This window comes from Stylophora pistillata, chromosome 3 (assembly GCF_964205215.1).
Source record: "Stylophora pistillata chromosome 3, jaStyPist1.2, whole genome shotgun sequence".
Taxonomy (NCBI): Eukaryota; Metazoa; Cnidaria; class Anthozoa; order Scleractinia; family Pocilloporidae; genus Stylophora; species Stylophora pistillata.
The window spans coordinates 5,781,805-5,804,601 of record NC_142521.1 but is presented as its reverse complement, the minus strand read 5'-3'; the positions used below and the strand labels follow the sequence as shown (position 1 = coordinate 5,804,601).

Below are 22,797 nucleotides of genomic sequence, written 5' to 3'. Positions count from 1 at the left end.
CATGATAGCGTGATCTTTAGATAGTAGTTCTCATAACTGGGAAAATAAAAATATCATTAACTCTTATCAAACATGATATATGATATTATCACAAAAAATGTGAGAAATGTATGAGAAAAATATTGGTATATCAAAAATGATAGAAATGGTTGATATTATTTTCAGCAATATCCTGCCTCAATCCAATTAAGGGTGCTTGTGCGTAAGGGTTAGGGTCAGAACTTATTCAGATCTTAAGGTTAAAATATGCATCCTTAGTTTTCAATACAAATCATTGTACAAAAATAATTACAGACGCTTATTGTACAAGATTGGGCTACCTGTGGCCAGAAGCAGCCGTTTTCTCTAAGCGAGAAAGTGTTTCGTGGCACCCTAAAGAACAGCTTTGAATGAGACTAGACGCCATAGCATGGGAACAATACATGTATTCAATTCATTACCAATACTTTCTTAATACCACAGAGCACTAAGTTTTAAACGTGACCTGCATGGAATTGAATAAATTTACAGCACTTTATTCCTATCAATAATGCATCTCTTTAAAAATGAAATATGTTGATTGAGATGATGGGAGAAACTAGTTTTAGAGAAACTCGCGCTATGGAGAGGCATAAAGACACTTGTTTTCATTTTGAGGTTTCCTTCTTTATTAGTACTTTCCTTACGGGCTCGTCAAAATACGGCACAACTCTTAAAGAAAAATTCAATGATACTTCATAACAAAACTCCCATTAAGATATAAATAGTAAATTTACAAACACAAATAAGAGTTATCATCCATCAGATGTTTTTGCTTTCACGATCAATCATAACGGGACCCATGACTGTAAACGTATTTATTAACAAATGCAGTAAAACTAAATATAACATATTTAAATTCAACACTGCTAAGGCTCTGGCTCCATTTAACATAAAACTGAAAAAAAAGAGGAAATGAAGGGAAGCCTTACGCTTTATCATCAAAACCTTACCAAAACATCGGAGTCATCTAGATACAAAATTCATTTTCCACGAACTCTTACAAGTAGCAGAAAATGCAATTTTATCAATAAAAAACACATTCCTGCACTTGACTGATTGTATCAATTTATTGGTTGTAAGCTTTAATATTTCAATTTTTGGTGTATTGCAGATGTTTTTTGTAAAGTATTTTTGCTGCCTGGCATTTTTAACAGCCTTTAAATTTTTCAGCTGGTTAGTTTCCCTCTTCTTTTCCTTTAAATTTTAAGTACCTCTTGTATGGTTAACTTTAAAGGAGGTTTTTCACGTTCTTGTTGGAAACGAGCGAGTACGGCGATGTTGTATATTTGATCGAAGGGTTAAAAGAAACAATTTTTTGTTTATTTTACGTAAATAAATGCTGTTTGCTGATAATCCCCATATCTTGAATACATACTAAAGTGCAAGCTACTTGTCGTGGACACGTGACCGTGACAACCATGTGGAGAGTTGCAGCTGGATACACCGATCCCAATAGAATAATCATCAGGGTTACAGCCATTAGGTGATCGAGGAAGACTGGTGTCGCCAATACAGCCTATGCGACAGATGTGAGTTCCAGGCTCCTTATTAGGATCCGCCACCAGGTTACAAAGATTTCCTAAATTGAGGCCGCACCATTCCTTGGAAAACACAATTAAGGAAGCATGAATGTAAGGAAAATTGAGAACTGTCAATCGATTTATTTGCTTGTTATCCATTTGATAATTTAATCACTTTACAACAGCTGTGAGTTCTGTTTATTTAGCTTCAAATTGAGGTAAACTCTGAGGAAAATAAAAGCTTAACTGACTCGTTAAAGCAAGCATAGTTTGCCAGTCATGACCAATACAATTTTGATTCGATTTACTTACAGTTTTTAGGTGCCCTAAGTCCAAGTGTTTGCCAAGGTTTTTCATCAACGTTTCAAAAGTGTACTCCTCCTGTACTTCTACCGCGAACTGAGTTGCGAAGAGCTGGGTAAGAGTCAGTCCTCTGTTATGAGTGAATGTCGCACAGTCACTGCGGGGACCACTATAGCACATGCGTATAACTTGATTCGATACAGAAAACCAACCGGGATTTTTCATAGATGTTGTTTTTGTAATGTCTGCTGCATCCCAGGGGCTCACTACATCCTCATTGGCCCAGAGAGGACTTGTGGGGGAGAAATCTCCAGACATTCCGGCCACTCGTGCAACTAAGGTCCAGCCTCCACTGTCTTTACATGTTGATGTGATAATTTCGCAATGTGTCTATAGCATTGCATATAAAGTATTACTCTTAATAGCTATACAGCTGCACAAAAGATTAAATAAAAATTAAAAAATTGTTTATTTCAATAAATCTCTTTTCAAAAAGATTCTAAAACCATGTTCATGATGTTAAAAAAATGAGATTGCCTATCATTGTTCAACTATTATGAAAGACAGGCAGGCGTCATGTGACTTCATCTCTTCATCATGAATGCTAAGACTTCAGGATTTGTGATTAATGGCAAAACTGAGCACACTAACCTGGTATGGGCTGCCACGAGCAGCCTGGAGCCAGTATACCCCACTTTGAACGCTTGTTGATAGTGAATGATAGATTTCATTACAGGATTTTGCCGGATTGTGAGCGGATCCAAGTCCTTCTGGAGGGCTGATTTAAAGGGAAAAATACCATTACTATTAAATATATTGAAAACTGCTAATACGATTTTTTCTGACATCTAATACACCTAAGCTATCAAACTCTTTCCTCAAAAGGAAATATTTTTCCTTCCACAATATGGCTTTTAATTTTCCTTAGTGCTATTTATTTCGATTAACTGTCACCCTGGTTTGAGTGATTACAAGGGCATGCATATGTGCACTAGTTCAAACCCTTGTGTTAATTACAAATGTTCTGTTTAGTTCCTGGATCGTTCATCTTGGAAAGTTTTCTTCGAGATTCTTAAACTTTTAAAATTAATCCCTTGGCGTTCTCCATAAATTCACATAAGAGATATGTAAGTTAAAGGGAAAGTACGGTCTAGAAAAAGTTTACTTAGATCAAAAGTTCCTTGCTTGAATTGTCCTAACTGGCTAATCATTTGAGCTAAAAGCGTTTTAGTTGCGAACAATTACGTTCCAAATATCGGCATTTTCAAATTGAAATCCGCCATCTTTGTTATGAAGTGGATGTAAACAAGGAAAGCCGAGTACGGAGATGAGGGCGCCACCTACTGAATTCTCTACGTGGATTTTAATCTAGCGAGAGGATATAGTACATCCATTTATGTTTCAAACGAAACATGGCTCGTTTTCAGGGGAAGGAGATACTTCTGTTGGGGAGAAAGACAGAGAGAAAGTCAAGAAAATGAATTTCACGAAGAAAAGTCGACCCGCTCAGTCGCTCACATCTTGGAAATCGCGAGTGGTTCTCTTGCGGCAACTGTCAAGAGAAACCCACGGAAAACGAGAATGTATCCTCCTAAGAATTAAATGTACTAGGACACCAACTCAATTCGAAAGGCAAAGGTTTTTTCCTCGAACAAATCCTAGCTGTGGAGTGATAGTTACTTTGCTAAAGAAGACCGCAGTGCCCGCTACGGATTCATTTTACACTGCTAACTCGGAATGAGACGAACTATTTTTGCAGTTACAGGAACCCGGCTTCGGTGTATAACGGAACACGAGCCATTTGGAACTGAGATCCACCCCAGTTGGCATGCATGCCACAAATTAGAAATGATATACTTGAAGATCATTCTTCGTATGCGTAAACACTGACAAAATTGATGACAAACACTTAGTTGCCAAAATTACCGCTGACAAAAGGCAGAAGTTAATTGTTACGAATTAAAGTTAGTTTGTTTCAGCATTTACCTTTAATTTTCAAGTTGTTTTTCATCGTTATTGCTTAGAATTAGCTTCAACGCAGTATTTTTCGTTCTAAAATGTTTGAAATGTCGCGACTTGTGAGAAGTAGAGCTTTGTTATTTTCCACGGGCGCCGGAAAATCGCCTCTGTCGTACAGTGTTTACATAAGAAATTACCTCAATATAATTGAAGTTAGACTTTCGATTTCTTTTGAAAGCATAAGCACTGCGTAATTACGTCAAGTAGTTGGTTCGAAGACATAAATATTTTCATATTATTTTTGTGTCCAATCGATATATATGATACAGTGAAAGATGGGCGCCTGTCTGACGAAGCCGGATAATTTGTATTAGTCGAAATCGTGTTTGTCTTGATCTTGATAATTTGCTAGCGATGTATTAAATGCCATGTAGTTTTTTTCTCCGCGGAGAATGTGACTGTTGGGGTAAAGAAAATTTACTCTATGGACTCATATCAGACTTAGGAAAGACAAGATATATTTGTACACCGCTTGGTAAAGCGCATGATGTTGTAAATTGGCTTTGGTCGAGGGTGGCGACAAAAAATTTACCTTACACGGTTTACCACCATTACGAGCTTCAATTTATTCGCTTACAATAAAATGGTTGGAAAAAACTCGTATAATAAATAACTGAGAGCTGTGTTGAATATGGAAAAGGTAAGTATAGCTTTCAGTTCGAAGCAAAGGTCAACAAGGAAAACTTACATGCCTGTATATCTCGCTGGAAGTCTTCGTTGGAAGTTCCGAGGTTTTAAAGGGTTCGGCAAGCCGTCGTCGCGGGTCATTTTTTCCGGCTAACTTTTCTTTAATATTTCACTTTCCGGTAGCTTGTATAAGCTTACACCTTTTCCTTTTGAATTTAAGTATGTATTTTGACATTCAACAACAGGACAGTTTACCTCATTTCCACTATTGGGAGTATTAGAAATTGTTTTCACAAAAGGTCAAACTAGTCAACAAGGACAAAGTGCCGAACTAAATGGCGTTTTTCTAACCACGAAAGTTGTAAAAATGGGCAACTTCGAAGCGCTCTTGTCGCAGATACAAAGCAAACTAAACAAAATGGCAGTTATTTTCAAGCTCCTGAGGAAAAAGTCTTCTAATTGAGATAAACTTTTTCTAGACCGTACTTTCTCTTTAAAGGCTGGTTTTCATTAGCGTCGGAGTCGTAGTCGGAGTCGTAAGAGCGCCTATGACCTAGTGAAAATCGAAAAACGGAGTCGTAAGCGGAGTCATAAGCTCGACGGAATCGGAGTCGGAAGAATCAGAACGTTCCCATTTTCTTCCGATTCTGCTTATGACTCCGTCGCTTACGATCTAGTGAAAACTGCATTGTCAGAGTCGGAAGCAGAAGCGGAAGAATAAACCAATGACAATGTTTTATTCCAGGCCGGCTAAAGTACAAATTTTGGCGCCAAAGACAACATGGCAGACGAAAAGCAACTTTGGCTCCTATTAATCATTATTTTGCGCAGGCAGAGAAAATACAGGAATAATATCGTTCGAAAAAGAAAGAAATTTTGGGTTCGTGATATCTATCGACGTCGGGCAGCTTAGGAAGAGTATGCTAACCTCGTTAGCGAACTACGACTTGGTGATCGTGAATTGTACTTTCGGTAGGTTTCGAGTATTTTAACTTTTAATTTCGTAATTTTACAGTCAAGCTCACACCGCTATTTGTGCATTTTGGAAAGATGGAATCGAGCATTGTGATTGGTTTATTCTTCCGCTTCCGCTTCCGACTCTGACAATGCAGTTTTCACTAGATCGTAAGCGATGGAGTCATAGGCAGAATCGGTGTTCTGCTTCCGACTCCGTCGGTTTGATTTTCACTAGATCGTATCGCTCCATGCTTCTGATTACGACTCCGTCGCAAGTGAAAACCAGCCTAAGTATAATTACCTTTCATGATTTTCCGCCGCACCTGAAAATCTCGGCTCTAGTTATCAATGAATTTTTCAAGTTCAATATTCTCATTCCATGCCAATTTCTTTCATTCACAGTCATTGTCATTTCTTCCTTCCTATTTTTTAACCTTATATACCACATGAATTTAGTCAGAGTGACTAAATTCATGTGCGTCCTTTTTCTTACTTGATTTTTAAAACAATGTGAGCATATGGAGAAGAATCTGAATTTTATCCATGCAGTCATTGTTCAAGGGCTAAGTTGCGGGACAGTTGTAGCATCATATTAATTGAAGTTAACTTTTTAAGATAAGTAACAATCAGATAATTAATGCACGCAACATTTACAACAAGCTTTTATTAATGTTTCATTTGGTATAAGTACACATTTAATAGTGAGATCACTTAAAATGTGTCTTTAGATGGAAAACGGAAGGGTACAACTAAATGTTTATCTTATAAAACATTTTTTCTCTGCTGTGAAGAATATTCAGATGATATCTAATATTTTAATAACGAAATACCAAGCCGTTTTTGTGCTTGATTCAAATTTCCCGTATTCGCAGTTATTTCAACAAACTATAACTCTTACCTCGGAGCAAAACTTTCTGATGGATATTTGAAAATAAAAAAGAATTAAACTTGCTTAACTGCGTCGACTTCCGATACATTGTCAATGAAAAAAAGATCCGTGCCTTTCTGATGTTTTTTTAAGCGACCATCGCTCATGTTTCGCGAGCCTAAAACGATAACTTAGGAAAAACTAAAATATTCCAAAAGCCTGAATTTTGTTTGGCCGACGGGGTTAATTTTCTTTGGCATACGTTTTTTAAAGAAAGTTCTTCATTTACAGTTTGGCTTAATATTTCTACATATGGATTAATTATCCTCCAGGTGCTCTTCAGCATATTGCTAAAGCCGGACAAACAGCAAACAACGACAAACTATTTCAGTAGATATAACGAGACACAAGCAAATTTCTAAATCATAATTCATGTTATAATAAATAATGATTTATTCTCTGTCTCCACTTCCACTCTGATCTGTTTGATCTCCAAGATCACGTGCCTGTCCTGTAATGTGAACATGTGGGACCTCTCTGCAATAATTGCACAATTATGATAAGGACTAAAGTCAGTAGTTTAAGCGATAAAATAAAGATTTTCTTTTGATTCAAAGGTTTGCTGTTTGTCCGGTTCGGCCAAAGAAGGATGTAAGTGGATTTTATTACTCGACGCTTCACTTTTTTTATTTCTTTTCCACTACCATTGTGTGTTAGATGAACCCGAAGTAACGCACTTAAATTCCCTCTTGGCGCATCTACGTCCAAGTGTGCCTCAGGTATAAAAACACCTTAGAGGTATCCTACCTCACACACACGAAAGGATTATCAGTTTTATTTTCTTGCTTTGAAAATCTCTTTTTTGCTAATTAAGTCAGTACCATTAAAAACTAGGCCTATTGAGAAATTTGCATAATCTAAACGAGCTTTTCAGTCCGCAAGGATAACCGCAGTATATTATAAAAAAAAGAATTTTTAAAACATGGTGGCAACAAATGATAATTTACCTACCCTCCTACTGGTGGGCCCTGAGGTACCGGCGGTGGAGATCCCGGGCAAGGACTTTCCACAGGGGGTGATGGCACCGAGGCACAGTTACACGGAGGGCAGTCTCGTCCATCTCGCCCGTCTCTTCCTGGAAGACCCGGGGGTCCAGGGGGGCCTGGTGGTCCGGCACGGGCCGATGGACAAAATAAAATCTGAAATGACATTTTGTAACTTTCAATATTTCGCAGGATTTTAACACTGGCACAAACTATTCATATATAATTATTCATTTGACTTGGTCTGTTACATAAGATCGTATTTCTATAAAGAAAACAGCCGGGTCCATTTTGTTAAAAAAAAAATCTCGATCAACACTCTTTTTCTCTATTCAGATCACTTTGTATTTTCATCGATCAATTCTTAGTAGAATAAGCTCTCCTTTTGGCGCAAGGAGAAAAAAGTGATAGGCATATCTTCAAAAAGCTACTTTCAACGTGCTGTTTAATTGTTTTGCTTTCTTTTATCTTCGCATGACAATCTTGCACGAACTTTCAATGATTACCACAGTAGTTTTGATGAAAGCGTCGTCTCAGTTTCCTTCATCTGACTCTCTTCGAACCGTCTAAATAGAGACACCGTAAAATTACAAAATATGGTAATTGTTTGGTCCCAGACGGCTTGGGTATTCACAGGTGTCCCGAGGGTCACGGGTTCAATTTTAAAGCCTTTAATGTTACATTTTTGTTGTAAATACTTTTCGGTTAAAAAGTCAAGTCGCATTGTTAGCAACTGAAAATAGAATTTTGTTGAACATGAGTACTCATATGTAACAGATAAAGGGCTATGTAGCGTTACAATAGAAGGATCTTATGGGAACAAAGGATTCCATTTAGTCCGTAGACTTGGCAGTTTAAGCTACGCACTTGGCTTATACTGGCTGCAGTCTAGGGAAATGAACAGATTTTTTCTACATATGCGTGTATTTTAAGTCCATTACTTCCGGCGTTACTGCAATTTTTCTCATCGATTTCTACTCATGATCAATAGATCTTTATTCAGCCTCTATTTCAGCAGAGGGCGACCATTAGCACCTGGCAGTATTTAGAGTAGTAAAATAACAACTTTCCTAATTCCCAGCCACGAATTTTCATGAAGCCATAGAGTTAAAAAAAAAACACCTCCTTTAATTCTTAATCAGGAGCTAGTCTGTTTAAACACATGTACACAGTTAAACTGATATCGCCGAAATGAAATTACATATTCTAAGTTTGTTGACTGAATTGAACCTGTTCGACAGGAACATCAGCCTAACAGTATTGCCATATCTTTTGAGTGATTTCACAGGACAAGCAAAAGAGGAGAATCTTGCAAAGTTTTACATATGTTTCAAAGTCTAATCTGAATATTGAATCAAATACTGGAGATTCACGAGAAACAGAGGAAAAAACCACAGCTATTCACCTTTCCTGGGTTGACTGTGTACGATCTTCTGGTGTGTTGTTCTTCCTGAGAAGCCAGAGAAACCACCAACAGATGTAGAGTGATAAACCGTAATATTTTAACAAAATACATTATTTTCACAGCTGCTTTTTGTGTTGACACAAATCTTTCGTGCGCCTTTCAAAAGTTACTGAACAGGTTACCGCTCGGTAAATTTGTTTTCTCATTCGTACGTGCGTGGGCTAATGGATAATTGTTCGCATTAACTGGTAGATTTGATTTTTAACCAATGGCGGATAAGAACAGGAGTCTACATTTGCGGGTGGTTTTAAATAGAAGATCATAGAAGGTACGAACAACAGTACCCTCAAACATGGTTTTATCCAATTGCTTAATAATCACTGTTTTATTGCATGGCTGGAACCTAATTATTTTCCATTTTGAAGGACCTCTTTCACTTATGTTTCATATTGACCATCGTTATAGGGTTCTGCATTCCTAGTGTCCAGTCTTACGCGTTTTCATTTTTGTATCACAAGAAAACAAACATGGCGACTTGCTCTGCAATTCGCATGGTTTTGCAAAGGCAGGTAGGGTTGGTTCGTCGAGGATTATTTGGTGAGCCTTTTTTTTTTTATCATTCACCCTAAATCGATTTTTTGTTTTGAAACTGCTTCCGCCACTGGATTAAATTAAGGTTATGCTAGAGTGTCAACCTAGCGAGGTTCTCGCTGTAGCATCAGCTTTTGTGTATCTGCTTGCATAACAAAGTTAATAAAAAGCGTCCCTATTAATTTCACCGACTTTGTAGCTATATGTAAATTATGATCTCTTGGTTATATTGCACAGGTTTCCCATGCAGATTGCTGCAGATGTCCTCTTATAACTTATCATCAGAGGAGAAACAAAACCCAGCAGACAGTCGGTAGGCGGCAGATTACTGAAAGAAAATCACACAAATCAGTTTACCGCGCCTCTCTGATTGTGCCAAAATGTATTTAATTTCTAAAAAGATAATACTACACATGCAAAGCTTTTACTGAGCTTTGAATCAAACTAAAACAAACAAACAAACCTTGCCAGCCATCAGATAAGTACACGTTTTGCAAAGGCAATTCATAGCGGAATGTGTTTTTTGATTAATATAGAAATGAAGAATTTGACAGTGCAAGGTCTGAGAGTGCAAATAAGAAATACTTTGGTGGTGATGATGGAGCTGCCTTTATTGATGTAGATGAAGATCAAGACACAGATGTACGAGAAACTATTCTCAATGCTGCACTTGAACATGTTGATCAGTTAGGTTGGAGTCCAGAAGCTATAGAAGCTGGAGCAAGAGCTGTGGGGCTGTCTGCAATGGCAGAGGGTATGTTTCCACGAGGTGCTGGGGATTTAGTCCTTCACTTTACCGAGGACTGTAATGTTCGGTTGGCAGATCATCTTGTTTCACAGTCCAGATCAGCAGGGGAGGAAAAAAGGTCTGGAGTCCCACTGTAAGTACTGATAAACACTCTTTTTTAATGTTAAGTTAATTTGATACATCCAGTTCACCAAGGATACCACTTACAAGTAAATGTATCTTAGTAGTAGATGTTTTGGTTTGTAGTATCATTGAGTATTTTTACCAGTTATGGATATCTTGACGAGCCTGTATGGGCAAGTCTGAATACATGCAAAGAGCAAAAGTACTTAACATCACTACACACAAAAATGCTTAAGAAGTTATTTATTTTCCAACGGCTCTATTTTATGTGCATTTCTTGTAAGGTGGGAAAAGGGAAACAGATTAGGAGAAGTGTAGCATGAGCACTCAACCAATTAAACAGTTTTATTACACCTTTTGCCCTAGTTCAAGAACATAACGTAAATTTTCATTAGGGCCACTTTGAAGTTAAATAACAGGAAAGTGTTATTAACTTGGCAAGAAGGCAATCATTATGACAGTTTAAAATTTCATTTTGGCTGTTTGCATAATACGAAAATTTATTTACACCAATATAATTTCAGTTTAATGTGAAGTACATTCCTTAATGCTATTGTGCAATCAATGTAGACAGTTTTCAGCCACGTTCAGAACTTTAGAATTTCAAGTAAGTTTGTATTCCAGCTGCTTAACTTTCTATTGCTTTGTGGTTATACCAAGGCAGGATTTGCATAAACCAAAACCATTGAGCACATTTTTGGACAGTTATTGCATTTAACATGTGTCTAAAACATTGAGGCCTTATGAAAAACAATATACACTAAAAACATTTACCAGATGAGGGTAATTTTTACCTGAATTGACCAATCAGAGTGCTTTGTTTCTTTCAGTTTACCGCCAGGTAAAGTTTACCTTAGTGGGGTAAACTTACTATTAGCAATTTGCTCGTTAGAGCGCTTCTATGGGCTGTATCGACGCAAAATAATTACATTCTTTCAATTGTGCCTTTTTAGAATCGAATTTCGCGATTTGGAGTTGAAAAAGGTGCAAAACCAATCAGCTTATATCCAAAAGCGCGCTTTTGGATTTGTCGGGATTCGAAAATTAACACGGCTATGTTTGCAAGGTCATGTTTGTTTTACCTTTATGATAAAATATTGTTTACATGAAGGTGTTTTATTGACAGGTTTTAGGTGACAAGTTTATACAATAGCAAATCAGGCGTGTAATACAATCCTGCAGCAATCCTAGTGCGCATCTTCTTGACGTTAGCAATCTAGTTAGCATTGAACTTACACGCTCGTGATCGATCATCGGGACACCATGACAATGTCCTCCTTTTCTTTCTGTTCTTAAAAAAAATCGATGAAACAGTCAACATTTTGAATTGTAATGTAAGATGCACCGCGTTTCATTCGCAAAAAATGTGACACAATACTAACTATAGACACATGTAATCTGTAAACATCTTGGTGCCACGTCACGCACCAAAGAAACCATGTGCCTTTAGCCATTTCTTTCTTCCTGAGAAACTACTCGAATATTGCAGAGAGTGCTGTCACATTTTACTTCTGATGTAGTCGCAAAACTCTTCGATGTATTCGTGATGGAAACTATTTTCTGAAAATCTTCATTTCCAGATTTTTCAAAGAGTGTTTCTTGCGAATTCGAGAGCGTACTTATCGAACTAAGTAATCTACGTTCACGTATCAAAGTATCAGGTGTGTAATCTAATTAAAGCGTTCTATCCGGCGACTTTAGCAGCATAACTTGGAAGATCACGATGGATCATCGAGCCTCCACAAAAATTTCCTTTCCAAAATTCCTTTTCTTTACGAAATCAACAGAACAATCAACAATTTGAACTGTAATGTAAGGTGCGCAGCGTTTCGCTCGCAGAAAACGTGACACATGTAATCTGTAAACATCTTGCTGTCTTGTCACGCAGCAAAGAAAACATCCGCGTTAAAGTTATGACTCTTAGAGGACAAGAGATCAGGCCTGTGCGGGATTTGAACCACTGACCTTTTTTTTTTTTTTTTTTATTTTTTCTTATTTTTTTCAGGTCTGATTTTCGCTATTGCATAAATAGCGCTCTCTACTGCAAGGATTGTGCAGCATACGTATCTAATACCGCAGTTCAAAATATATGAACTTCATATATACATTGTATCTGATTTATCATCATGGGTTTATTACGAATCAACTTAACGGCCTGTTCCCAGTTGGGTTGTTAGCTCAATTGGTAGAGCGCTGCACTAGTATTGCAGAGGTCAGTGGTTCGAATCCTGTACAGGCCTGATTTTTTTCAGGTCTGATTTTTGCTATTGCATAAATAGCGCACTCTACTGCGAGGATCGTGCATCATACGTAGACCAGAATGAGCGCAATTGAGTGAAGGAGATTGGAGAAATAGCCAAAAAACCATGTAACTTTGACCTGAAAATCTGCACGAAAATCTTGTTCCATTACCCACCTACCTTTCTGAGCATGTGGTTTGAAAATAATGAGTAGTTTCCTAAAAAATCCCCACACCAAAATGAAGCCTACTAAATTTCCAGCAAGTGAGGAGAAACTTCAGGCAAGGAGAGGGGAAAAAAAGGGCAGGAGAAAGAGAGAAAAGTAAAAGTTGTAAGTGGGGCATTACTTTTCAACCCAAAATTTTGCTTTCTGTGCGTGCCCGAGATTTTCAGGCTGCCATTTTGCATTTGGATCGAAAGGCCGTTGAGTGTATGAGCTGTTGATGGGTTTTTGGTAAGATTGAGCTTTTAAAACCACAACAGGGACCTGAAATCTGCTCAACTAGCTTCAAAACACAGTTTTTCACAAAAGCTGCAGCCATTAATGGGTTAACCACAATTTTTACTCAGTCAACTGTCTGAAAAAGGGCCTTCATTTTTTGGGGTGTGGATGAAAAATAGGGGCCTGGTATTTTTAGGGGGTTCTTAAAAGATAGAGGAATTTAAAAAAAAATGAACAACATCACCTTCACATTCCTCTCTTACTCCCTTTCCCCTTCTATAAACCTGTACTCTTTCACTATCTCACAATTCTGCTTCACACTAGTTTGTGTTCCATTTATATTAATACCTGTACTTCATCGAGAATAAAGAAGTATTACTTACCCTCTGCATATCAAACCAACAACCTTCGTAGCAGTTCAGATCTCCTGTCCATCACACTCTTCTCTATACCACACTGCTCAATTTAGGAATTTCCATTTTTTTTTCTTCTATTTATTCTTTCTTTGGTCCCAGACTCACCTCGGTCAAAGTTTAATTTATGCAAAACGTGCACATACGCGCTTGTATGAAAATGGGACTTGTTCATTGAAAGCGAAGAAAGCAGCCAGATGGTTGACTGTTTTGTGTCGCTAAAGACACGTTTTACGAAAAGTTGGATGCCCTTAAAGGCTCCAAAAAAAGGAACAGTAAATTGACTGTCTTCATAGATGATGAATTTTATGAGAATGCTAAGAAATGGCTCAAAAATAAAAGCAAGAATCATGAGCAGTTTGGACTAACAAAGACATGTAGGGACGATTAAGCGAAAGCAATGGACCATTCAAAATGACAAAACCTTGTCCAAGGACCGAAAAATTAAAAAGCCAACTTTACGACATATTATACCAAGCTCATTCTTCAACTGCACACTGCGGGAGAGATAAAACTGAAGAATTTGTAAAGAGGACGTATGCAGAAATATCTCAACATGTTGTAACACCATTTGTCGGTCTGTGCCATCTAACCAACAACAAAAAAGTGTTAACAGACCATTTGAAGCAGCCAAATTTGAAGTCAGTGATTATGTCTGTGTCAAAATTGATGAGATTGATAGGAGTACTGCGCTTCACCCAATGTTCTATTTGGGAAAATAGTTGAAATGGAAAACGCATAATTATGCAAGAATAGCAACCAAATTTGGTTCAATAACAACTCTCATTTCATCCTCAAGATTGACAAAATGCTCCAGCCCAAATATTGTTTTTGAAACTACTAAAGAAATAATGTTTACAGCAGCATGTAAAACGGCAATGTTAAAATAGACAATAAAACTTTCAAGTTTATTTTTATATTTGTTGTGTTTTAAATGAAAAGCAAACCATCTATTTTTTTTTTTTTCAAAATCTATCTCCCTTTTTTCTCTTCTTCAATCTGCTGGTACATCTGAATCCTAAGCCTTACCTTTAACCACAAACCTAATCCTTAACTTTAACCCTTAACCCTAACCCCTCAGCCCTTACCCATGATGTAATCCTCTGATTGACTAACTGACAGAATCAGGCTGATTGCAGTGAAAATCTTACTCTCTCAGATTGTTATATCCTTATCTTGGCAAAACCCAATAAAAGAGTCAGTTACCCCATGGCAAATGAAAAAAATATTGTGGTGCAAAATTACCCAGGTTAAAAAATTGTACCTAGTAAAAAAATCAAAATCAATTTACCTTAGAAAAAAAATTACCTGCAACATGTATGTTATTTGTGCTCTACGTAGTGCAGTTGGATAGTAAATCTATCTTATTCATGTTATCAGTTTTGTTCATGGTAATCAGGTAAATCTCCATTGCTGTTGGCAAGTATTGTAGGCCATTTTCATAATAATTACCATCAAACTGCAACTTGGGTTGAATTTGTCTTTGGAGATTTTTAAATCATATCATGAAAAGAAAGTGCAGTTTTTAATTTACCAATAACATTACACCAGATGCACCTATTATGCAGAATGATGGCCACCGTTTTTGAGGAATAATTTGAATATTATTAAATACATGCAACAAATATAACATTCTATGGTTCTTTGGAGATACAAGTTGTATTCTCTCATATTTGTAGGATCTCTCTCTCATTTTCTGCCCACTTTTTTAAAAAAATTCCTCAAATCCTCAAAGATAAAATTAAGTGTTGTTATCTAATGTACATTGTTAAAGTAAATTTATAATTAGTTTCAGAGAATTAAATTAATTCAACTTTATTCAACTTTATTCAGGCAAAAGAGTTCCCAAATTATTATCCGTGATGCTGTGGAGGTGCGACTGAGAATGCTCATTCCATTTATTGACCATTGGCCTCAGGTAAGAAAAATTTCTGTCCTGATGTCAGATGGGTTGGATAATTTTGTACTCCAAACAATAATAACAACAACAACAACATCTTTTATTTAAATAGGGTGGGTTTTAATGCTAATGTAACTTATGGGGCCATGTAAATCCCTGTCAATTTTGGGATGGCCCATTTGTGGTGACTCTTCATTAACGTTCAAGTTTCTGAGGGCGTGAGACTTTTTTGCCCTTTTGGCGTAGTCCCTGGTGCTGACAGCAGATGGTTCTAAATATTCCAAACAATGGATCCTCCTACCAATTGAGCTAACCGCCTCCCGGTTAGCTCAATTGGTTAGAGTGCTGGACTGTTGTGCGGGAGGTCAAGGGTTCGAGCCCCGGCCGGACCAACACTCATGGTCTTAAAATAACTGAGGAGGATTTGCTACCTTTCTATAATATCAAGAAATGGATAGACATTCTAGTCTTCTCAGACATGGACGAATAAACCGTAGGTCCCATCTCCTGCATCTTTAATTAGATAATTTGATTAGGCAGGGGACGTTAAAGAACGCACATCACAAGATCACTGTGATGTGGTCTGGCCTGGTTACTGGGAATTGGGGCATCTGTAAAAAAAAAAACTCGCCTTTGTTGATTGTAAACTGGCACTGGCAGTCTAGTAAAGTCCCCCGCACAGTATTGTAAAGCGCCATGAGCCCAGGATATGGGCGCTATATAAATGTAGCCTATTATATTATTATTATTATTCTGGGAGAGATAGAGTTTTTCATCTTACATCCTCAGAGGGCATGTTGTACGCAAGGTTATATATAACTCTGGCAGCCCTACAATGTATGGATTCCAAAGAATTAAATTCGTTTTTGTTTTTGCAACACCCCCAAATTGGTAGCACATAAATTATGTGACCAAGGATAAAATGATTTTAAAATGAAGGTCTAGAAGCGAATTCCTGGGTAAAAAGCAGCCATGTTTGATTAGATTGAGCTTCTTGAAAAACCCTCTCTTGAGCTCTGATATGTGTTTTGTCCATGTAAGCTTGTTGTCAATAGTTACACCTAACAGGTTAGAACTTAAGGACCACTTTATGAGATGCTGGTTAGTTTTTAAACTGCCTAAGGGACTGATAAAATGATTTTGTTTAAGGATCATTCCCTTGCACTTTTTGGGGTGTGGTACAAGGGAGTTATGTCAGATGGGTTGGATAATTTTGTACTCCAAACAATAACAATCAATCAATCAATCGTTTATTCAACCCTATTGCAGTAACAACTGAATTACAGAGGACGGTCGCACACACATTTTGAAATTTGACAGTTACAAAATCATTAAATCTTTTGCATTTGCCAATAGAGGCCTGATATGATTGTGAGCCTGAGCATTAAATTATAACCTTGGTAATAAACCAGTGGAACCCGAAAGAGACTACTTAGTGTTCCTGACACATTACAGAAATTGGCAAAATTCATGCAAGCTAACAAGTTCAAGGTTAGCAAGATGTAGTGCTTTGCTATAACAAAAATCAGGAAAGACAATATAAAGAGCTTCCCTCTGGATTTGTTCTAAAAGGTCACTTAAGTAGGCTCATACAGGGGACACATATTCCAGCACAGAGCGAATCATCGTACTGCAATATACAGATACTATTATTGGTAGGCTTAGCCACAAGTTGCTCGGCAACTTTTCGGCAACTTTTGAGATTTTCGGCAACTTTGGGCTTTTTGAGATTCTTTGAAGCCACTTTCATCATGTTTTGAGCCACATTGGTGAAGTTTTTGATAGACATTTATTCAATTTATTCCAAAATACAATAATTAGGGACCCCCATGGGTTGATTTTTGTGATGCCTCATCACAAGGTCAGTGGTATCACGTTGCACGTTTTTCAAGATGGCTGACAATTACAGTGACTATTTGTTGATTAAGTGAAATGGAAAGAATCTCTGATATTATCATTGGACTTTGACAAGTAAAGTTTTGATAAGAAGCAATGTGCGAATTTTTTATCTTTAACACACAAACAAGGTACGAAAAGCAGAAAAATTTTGGCAACTTTTTGGCACTTTTTGGAAATTCAGCAACTTTTTGGCAACTTTTAGACACTTTTATCTGCAACTTTTTTGGGTTTCATCAGCAACTTGTGGCTAGGCCTACTAATTGGGAAGGTGAAAGTCCACTTTTCTTAAGAATCCTCAACCCGTAGAGGCACTTGGAAACTTTGTCATATATGTACTCACAATGTGGGTTCCATGGAAGGTCATCAGAAACTATGACCCCCTGCAGTTTGTACTGGGATACCCTGTCGATGAGGGTACCCCCTATTAGTAGAGGGCTGGAACAAGTTGATTTATACTGGAGAAGGTCAACAACCATCAGTTCTCTTTAAACTTCTTAGGGTTTAGTTTCATATTGCGCTCTAGGGAGTACTTATTTACATTAGATGCGATGATGGCCAGATAACTATTAGAGTTCCTGGGAATAAGTTCCAAGATGGTAAGGTCATCAATGTACTTAAGATGAGTACACCATTCACTGACCAGGCTATTCACAAGTATAGCGAAGAGAAGGGGAGCCAAGTGCATATCTTGTGGGATACCACCATGAGGCGAGATGGCTGAGGACAGTTGACCATTAATCCTAACACATTGCAGCCGGCGAACCAAAAAGGCACCAACCCAACAGACAATGGCTTCATGAACACCAAGCACCTCCAACTCATGCAGCAAAGCAAACAGTGATGCAAAGAATGAAGACTTCCTTACACTCACCCAGAGTTTAGTGTGGGTCTAACTTTCAGCAGTTAGAGCTGTATGTCAGTGGATTTGACCAGCTTTGTTGTGATACTATGTCTATCAGTCATGATAATAACATGCTGTTTTTTTGAAGATGAGTGTAAGTTGCATTTTTAATGGTGATTGTCAATTTTCTGTTCTCCTTGCCACACAGGCCATGGGTTTGATGTTATTACCCCAGAATGCACCTGATGCCATGAAGAATGTTGCATATTTGGTGGATGAGATATGGTATCATGCTGGTGACACCTCAACAGATGTAAGAAGTTAAAACATGATACTTTGCTTTTAAATTCAAGATCAAAAGCCAAAAGACTTTCCATACTGAACTTTATCTTACTTTACTTAGTTCTTATTAACTGAGCGGGAGGTCTGTATGGGAGAATCTTGACCGAGGTCACCAGTACAGACCAAAGGCAGTGAGGTCTGTACCAGCGACCGAGGTCAAGATTCTCCCATACAGACCAACCTAGCTCGGTTAATAAGATGTTTATTATATGGCTCTGTCTAGAAAGCAACGGAACATTATATTCTTTGTAACTTTTTTTTCTAGACCAGTCTAGATGGGAAAATCTAGACCGCTTTCAATATTGATTTCAGCCAATCAAATTAATTTTGTAAATTCGGTAGTTCCCAGTCCTTGTGAGACACAGCCATAATTATAATAAATGAAAATAATGATGATTATAGAATGAAGTCACACTATTAAAGTAATACTTATTCTCTCTGTATTATATAAGATCTTGCCGTCCCTGCCTTGTCTCATGACACACTTTCAATATTAATCCACATTAGAAATGACTACATCATGAAGCAATGGTTAGTGTGTTCCCCATAGTGGATAGCCACAATGTTTAAGCAATTGTTAGCAATTGAGTTGATTTTCCACTAATACTCTTCTACCCACAACTTGTATTAACTGTTAATGGGTATTAAGGTCTTGTGTCAAGACAGCTATGAAGTGAATCAGTAATTTACTAATAATACTTCACACCTTACAGATAAACTGGTACACAAAGAGAGGAGTGTTGGCAGGACTGTATGGTGCCACAGGCCAGTTAAAACCACGAAGATATAATATATTTATTTACCAACAATGAATTAAACAACATTTCGATAGGATTTTTCGGAGGGAAGGACTGTGTATTTAAGCTATGGGAAATTTATAATGGCTAAGAAGCACCAAGTGTTGATTTAAATTCAGTTATGGAGTCATAGTTACTAATGGCATCCACCAGAAAATTATAACAGTATGGTATTTTAGTTGGACTACCTTAGGTAATTATAAGCAGTTTTGGTTGGTTTGAATTTCAAGTCCAGAGTAAATGAAAGCATTAGGTAATTTTTTTCTTAACCTGAAAACTTTATGTTTATTTGTTACAAGCAGATATAATATATATTTGTGTAATGTTTTCTGTTTTTTGTCATTTGCTGTAACTGTGACAGAGGTGCTGTTAGAACAATTTTTGCAAATTTCTTCAACTTGCCATTCCTCTGAGAAGGTGTATCACTTTTCAGGTGCTCTTCAGTCCTTCTATTCGTGACAAGGATACTTAATTTAGGTCAGAGCCTTTTACTTTCATTGGTCATCTTAGAGAATCTTAAATGTGATAGTAGGTTTGTTATTTTACTACAGAACTTTATATGGTGACTGATAGGTCATCTGATTTTGAAGATACTTGGAGTTTCCTTGACAGGAGAATGTCTGATATTGGTTTACTTATTGGTGCCAAAGAAACTGTAAGTAAATGAGGGAAAAAGTACCTTATTGTTTGACGATAAATAATTATGACTGTTTTTTCAAAATTTTACATCAATTGATTGGCTAATTTTTTCTATCATGGATTCTCATCAATTGTTGAGGCCCTGTAAGTTAAGATACCAGCATAATGTCTTTTTACACTCAACAAGAAAAAGAACTGAACAATGTCCAATGTTCCAGTCTACCTTGCACTTGCATAGTGTACCCAGTCTGCCTTATACATTAGTACAGTATAACCAGTCTGCTATACACATCTGCATAGTGAACCCAGTCTGCCTCTCACACTACCACAGTGTACCCAGTCTGCCTTACACATTTTGTGCAGTGTAATCTGTTTGTCTTACACAAGTGCACAAGTGCACAAGTGCACAATTTACCCAGTCTGTCCTCCACATTTATACCATGTTACCAGTCCGCCTTCCACATTATGCATAGTTTACACTGTGAGCTAATTTTTTTTTTTTAGCTTGAGAAAGCTGGATCAGATGCTGCTGAGCTGTTGTCTGCTGCCTTTACTACAGTATGTTTTACTTTCCTATTCAAACTGATTCTCTGGAAGTGGTTTTAATAGTTATAGCAATGGGGGCTATTGTGAAAACATAAACCATTATTTGAAAGAAACTTTAGCCTTTTTGGACCATTGAGATAATTAAGAAAAATTACATTGTACAAAAATTAATTGTAAAGAGTGCTGATAATTTGGAGGGTGTTTTCTGTTGAAAGTTGAATACAAATTTAATAGCTAAGCAAAGAGAGATAGGAAATTTTGACTATTTCTTAAATAGTTAAGTAGCATATTTTATCAAGTCTGCTAAATGACTTGTTTTAGATAGTTAATAGTTTTTAAGGTAAGATTTCTACTAAGACTCTGGATAGTTTTTAAATACTAATTTTGCTCATTTCTTGACTTGTGTCTATTTTTCAGATAGTGGAGAATTACTTTAATGTTGACATTGATTTTATGTTTATAGAGGGCCACGAGTTTATCAGTTTTATAACTGTCACATGTTTACCCTCTTTAAATAAAGGTGTTACCTTAACTTACCTTACCTAAGTTGGCCTTGAGTGATGAAGGCACATGATAGTGCTGCTTGCGGAGCTGACATTAATAGTATACAAACTGCAATCAAATTTAACTATTCATAATGTGTTTGGAAATGAGTTGAAAATTTGATGGCAGCATGTTGCTGCTGCTGTTTTATCCTGATTACACTTTGTCCAAATACAAGTTACAGCCATCCTTGCCTCTAGCCTTTTAATATATTCAATTGGTTCATTGATGCATTTATCTTATTGAATTTTCCCTGTTTTCAGGTGCGTAATATGAGTGGCCTTAATAGGCGAAACAGATGAGTTCAACAGAGAAGAATGGAAGTTAGTTCATTAAAATACTTGTATGTAATATCCATGATTCAGCAACTCAAATAACAAATTGGAAGGTGGAAGGAGAATCGTGTAAAAGCAGTGGTGTTGGCAACCATCCATAAATTACAAAGCTGATATTTTAGAAAAGTGTTTTTCTAAAACTCTGTTTGCAGTAAATATGCATTGTTGACTGTTCATGATATAAATTTTTATTGTATTGTCACCTGTACCTCAGAAACAGGATTACACTGCCTCTGAAAGTGGCATCAACACATTTTTTTGAGTTAACCAAGTCTTAGATTGATTTTATTGTCTTCACAGAATGTACCTAGTTTTTAATTCTTTTTGGTGCTTACTTAAAATGTTAATTCTCAGCTGATAAAATAAGTTGAATTGAATCTACATACTGTGAAATTGTTATGCAATTGTTATGGTAACTAAGTGAATAAAATAAGTGATTGATGTTGGTCTTATGGTTTTATGAACTTGTGACAAAGGTCAAGCAATTCATTTACTACGTCAGTGATATTTCTGGAATTCTGATAATAATTGCTCTCACCTAGCCTGTGAGGTTGTTCTCCTGTACTTTTTTTTGATGACTTTCAAAACATACACACAAGGTTTTGGCATGAAAACACGGATTTTGAGTAGTTTGCATGGTTGATTTTTATTCTGTTGCTTTGAGGCATTGTTTTCCTTGCTGCTTTTCTCTTGCAAAACAACTTCCAAAACCATATACACCCCCTAAATATTTTCAAAAATTAACTTTCTCCTTAAAAACTTTGGAAATAGGAAAATGCCTTCGATGACAACAAAATCCCTCGGTTTTAAATGTTGTCTCATTATTTTACAAATTTCACTTAATTTCAATCCTGGCATACTTGAGCCTGCTTTATTGACCACATACCTTTGACGTTATTCAGCTATGTTTGAAACCTATACATTTCATATGAACTACACAAATCCTTAGCCAGTTGGAACTGCAACCCTTGACAGAAAAGTTCAGTCAATTGAAATTGTTGCTCAATAATGACACACTGTAGTTCTGAAATTGTAATGAGACATTTCTGTACATGATTTTAGGAGTCCCTCAACATGATTTTTTTTATTATTTTATTGAATTACTGCCTGCGGGGTCACAGGCATCATGATAGTTTGAGTTAAAAATACATTATCAGTAGGCCTTGAGTCATATACTTTCCTAACATTACTCTCTTGTCTACAGCAATTGTCTAAGTCTAACTACCTACACTATATCGCAAAATTATTCCCAAATTAATTGTGAAATTGTTTTTTACATAAAGACTGATGCTACTTTCCTATACAAGTAAGATCTCTCATTTGATTGCAATGTTGTCACCAAACCATTATGTTTTCAAATAAGTATACATACATTTTCTAAATTGAATCTTCAAATTATTCAGTTAGTTGAGACAATAAACAAATCTCTATATACTACATATGGAAGCATGTATCATACATAGGATTATTTTGATATAAATATATATATAACTAACTGCAGACAGTACTGTTTCAGCCTTCTGGGCCTCATCAGTGCAGTGCTGATGCTAGGATGGGGGGAGAACCGATATGGATCCCCAAACGACCCCACACTTGTAGTATCGTCTAGGCCATACCAGAGTGCTCAAACTAGAA

At 36.9% G+C, this 22,797-nt stretch overlaps 2 protein-coding genes across 2 annotated transcripts; one reads left to right on the top strand and one right to left on the bottom strand.

Annotated features, from left to right (window-relative positions):
* Positions 1-821: 821 nt before the first annotated feature.
* Positions 822-9,067, bottom strand: LOC111339991 (uncharacterized). The gene is made up of 5 exons (XM_022946753.2): positions 8,764-9,067; positions 7,327-7,514; positions 2,496-2,622; positions 1,854-2,234; positions 822-1,622 (listed from the first exon to the last, which is right to left on the bottom strand). Exons 1-5 carry the CDS (start codon positions 8,872-8,874, stop codon positions 1,341-1,343), a joined length of 1,089 nt encoding a protein of 362 aa, XP_022802488.1. The 5' UTR covers positions 8,875-9,067; the 3' UTR covers positions 822-1,340.
* A 146-nt stretch (positions 9,068-9,213) lies between these two features.
* On the top strand, positions 9,214-21,604 carry LOC111339984 (ubiquinone biosynthesis protein COQ9-B, mitochondrial). The gene is made up of 9 exons (XM_022946744.2): positions 9,214-9,360; positions 9,592-9,667; positions 9,891-10,235; positions 15,154-15,238; positions 18,169-18,273; positions 19,016-19,067; positions 19,651-19,754; positions 20,243-20,296; positions 21,091-21,604. Exons 1-9 carry the CDS (start codon positions 9,291-9,293, stop codon positions 21,127-21,129), a joined length of 930 nt encoding a protein of 309 aa, XP_022802479.2. The 5' UTR covers positions 9,214-9,290; the 3' UTR covers positions 21,130-21,604.
* Positions 21,605-22,797: the final 1,193 nt, after the last annotated feature.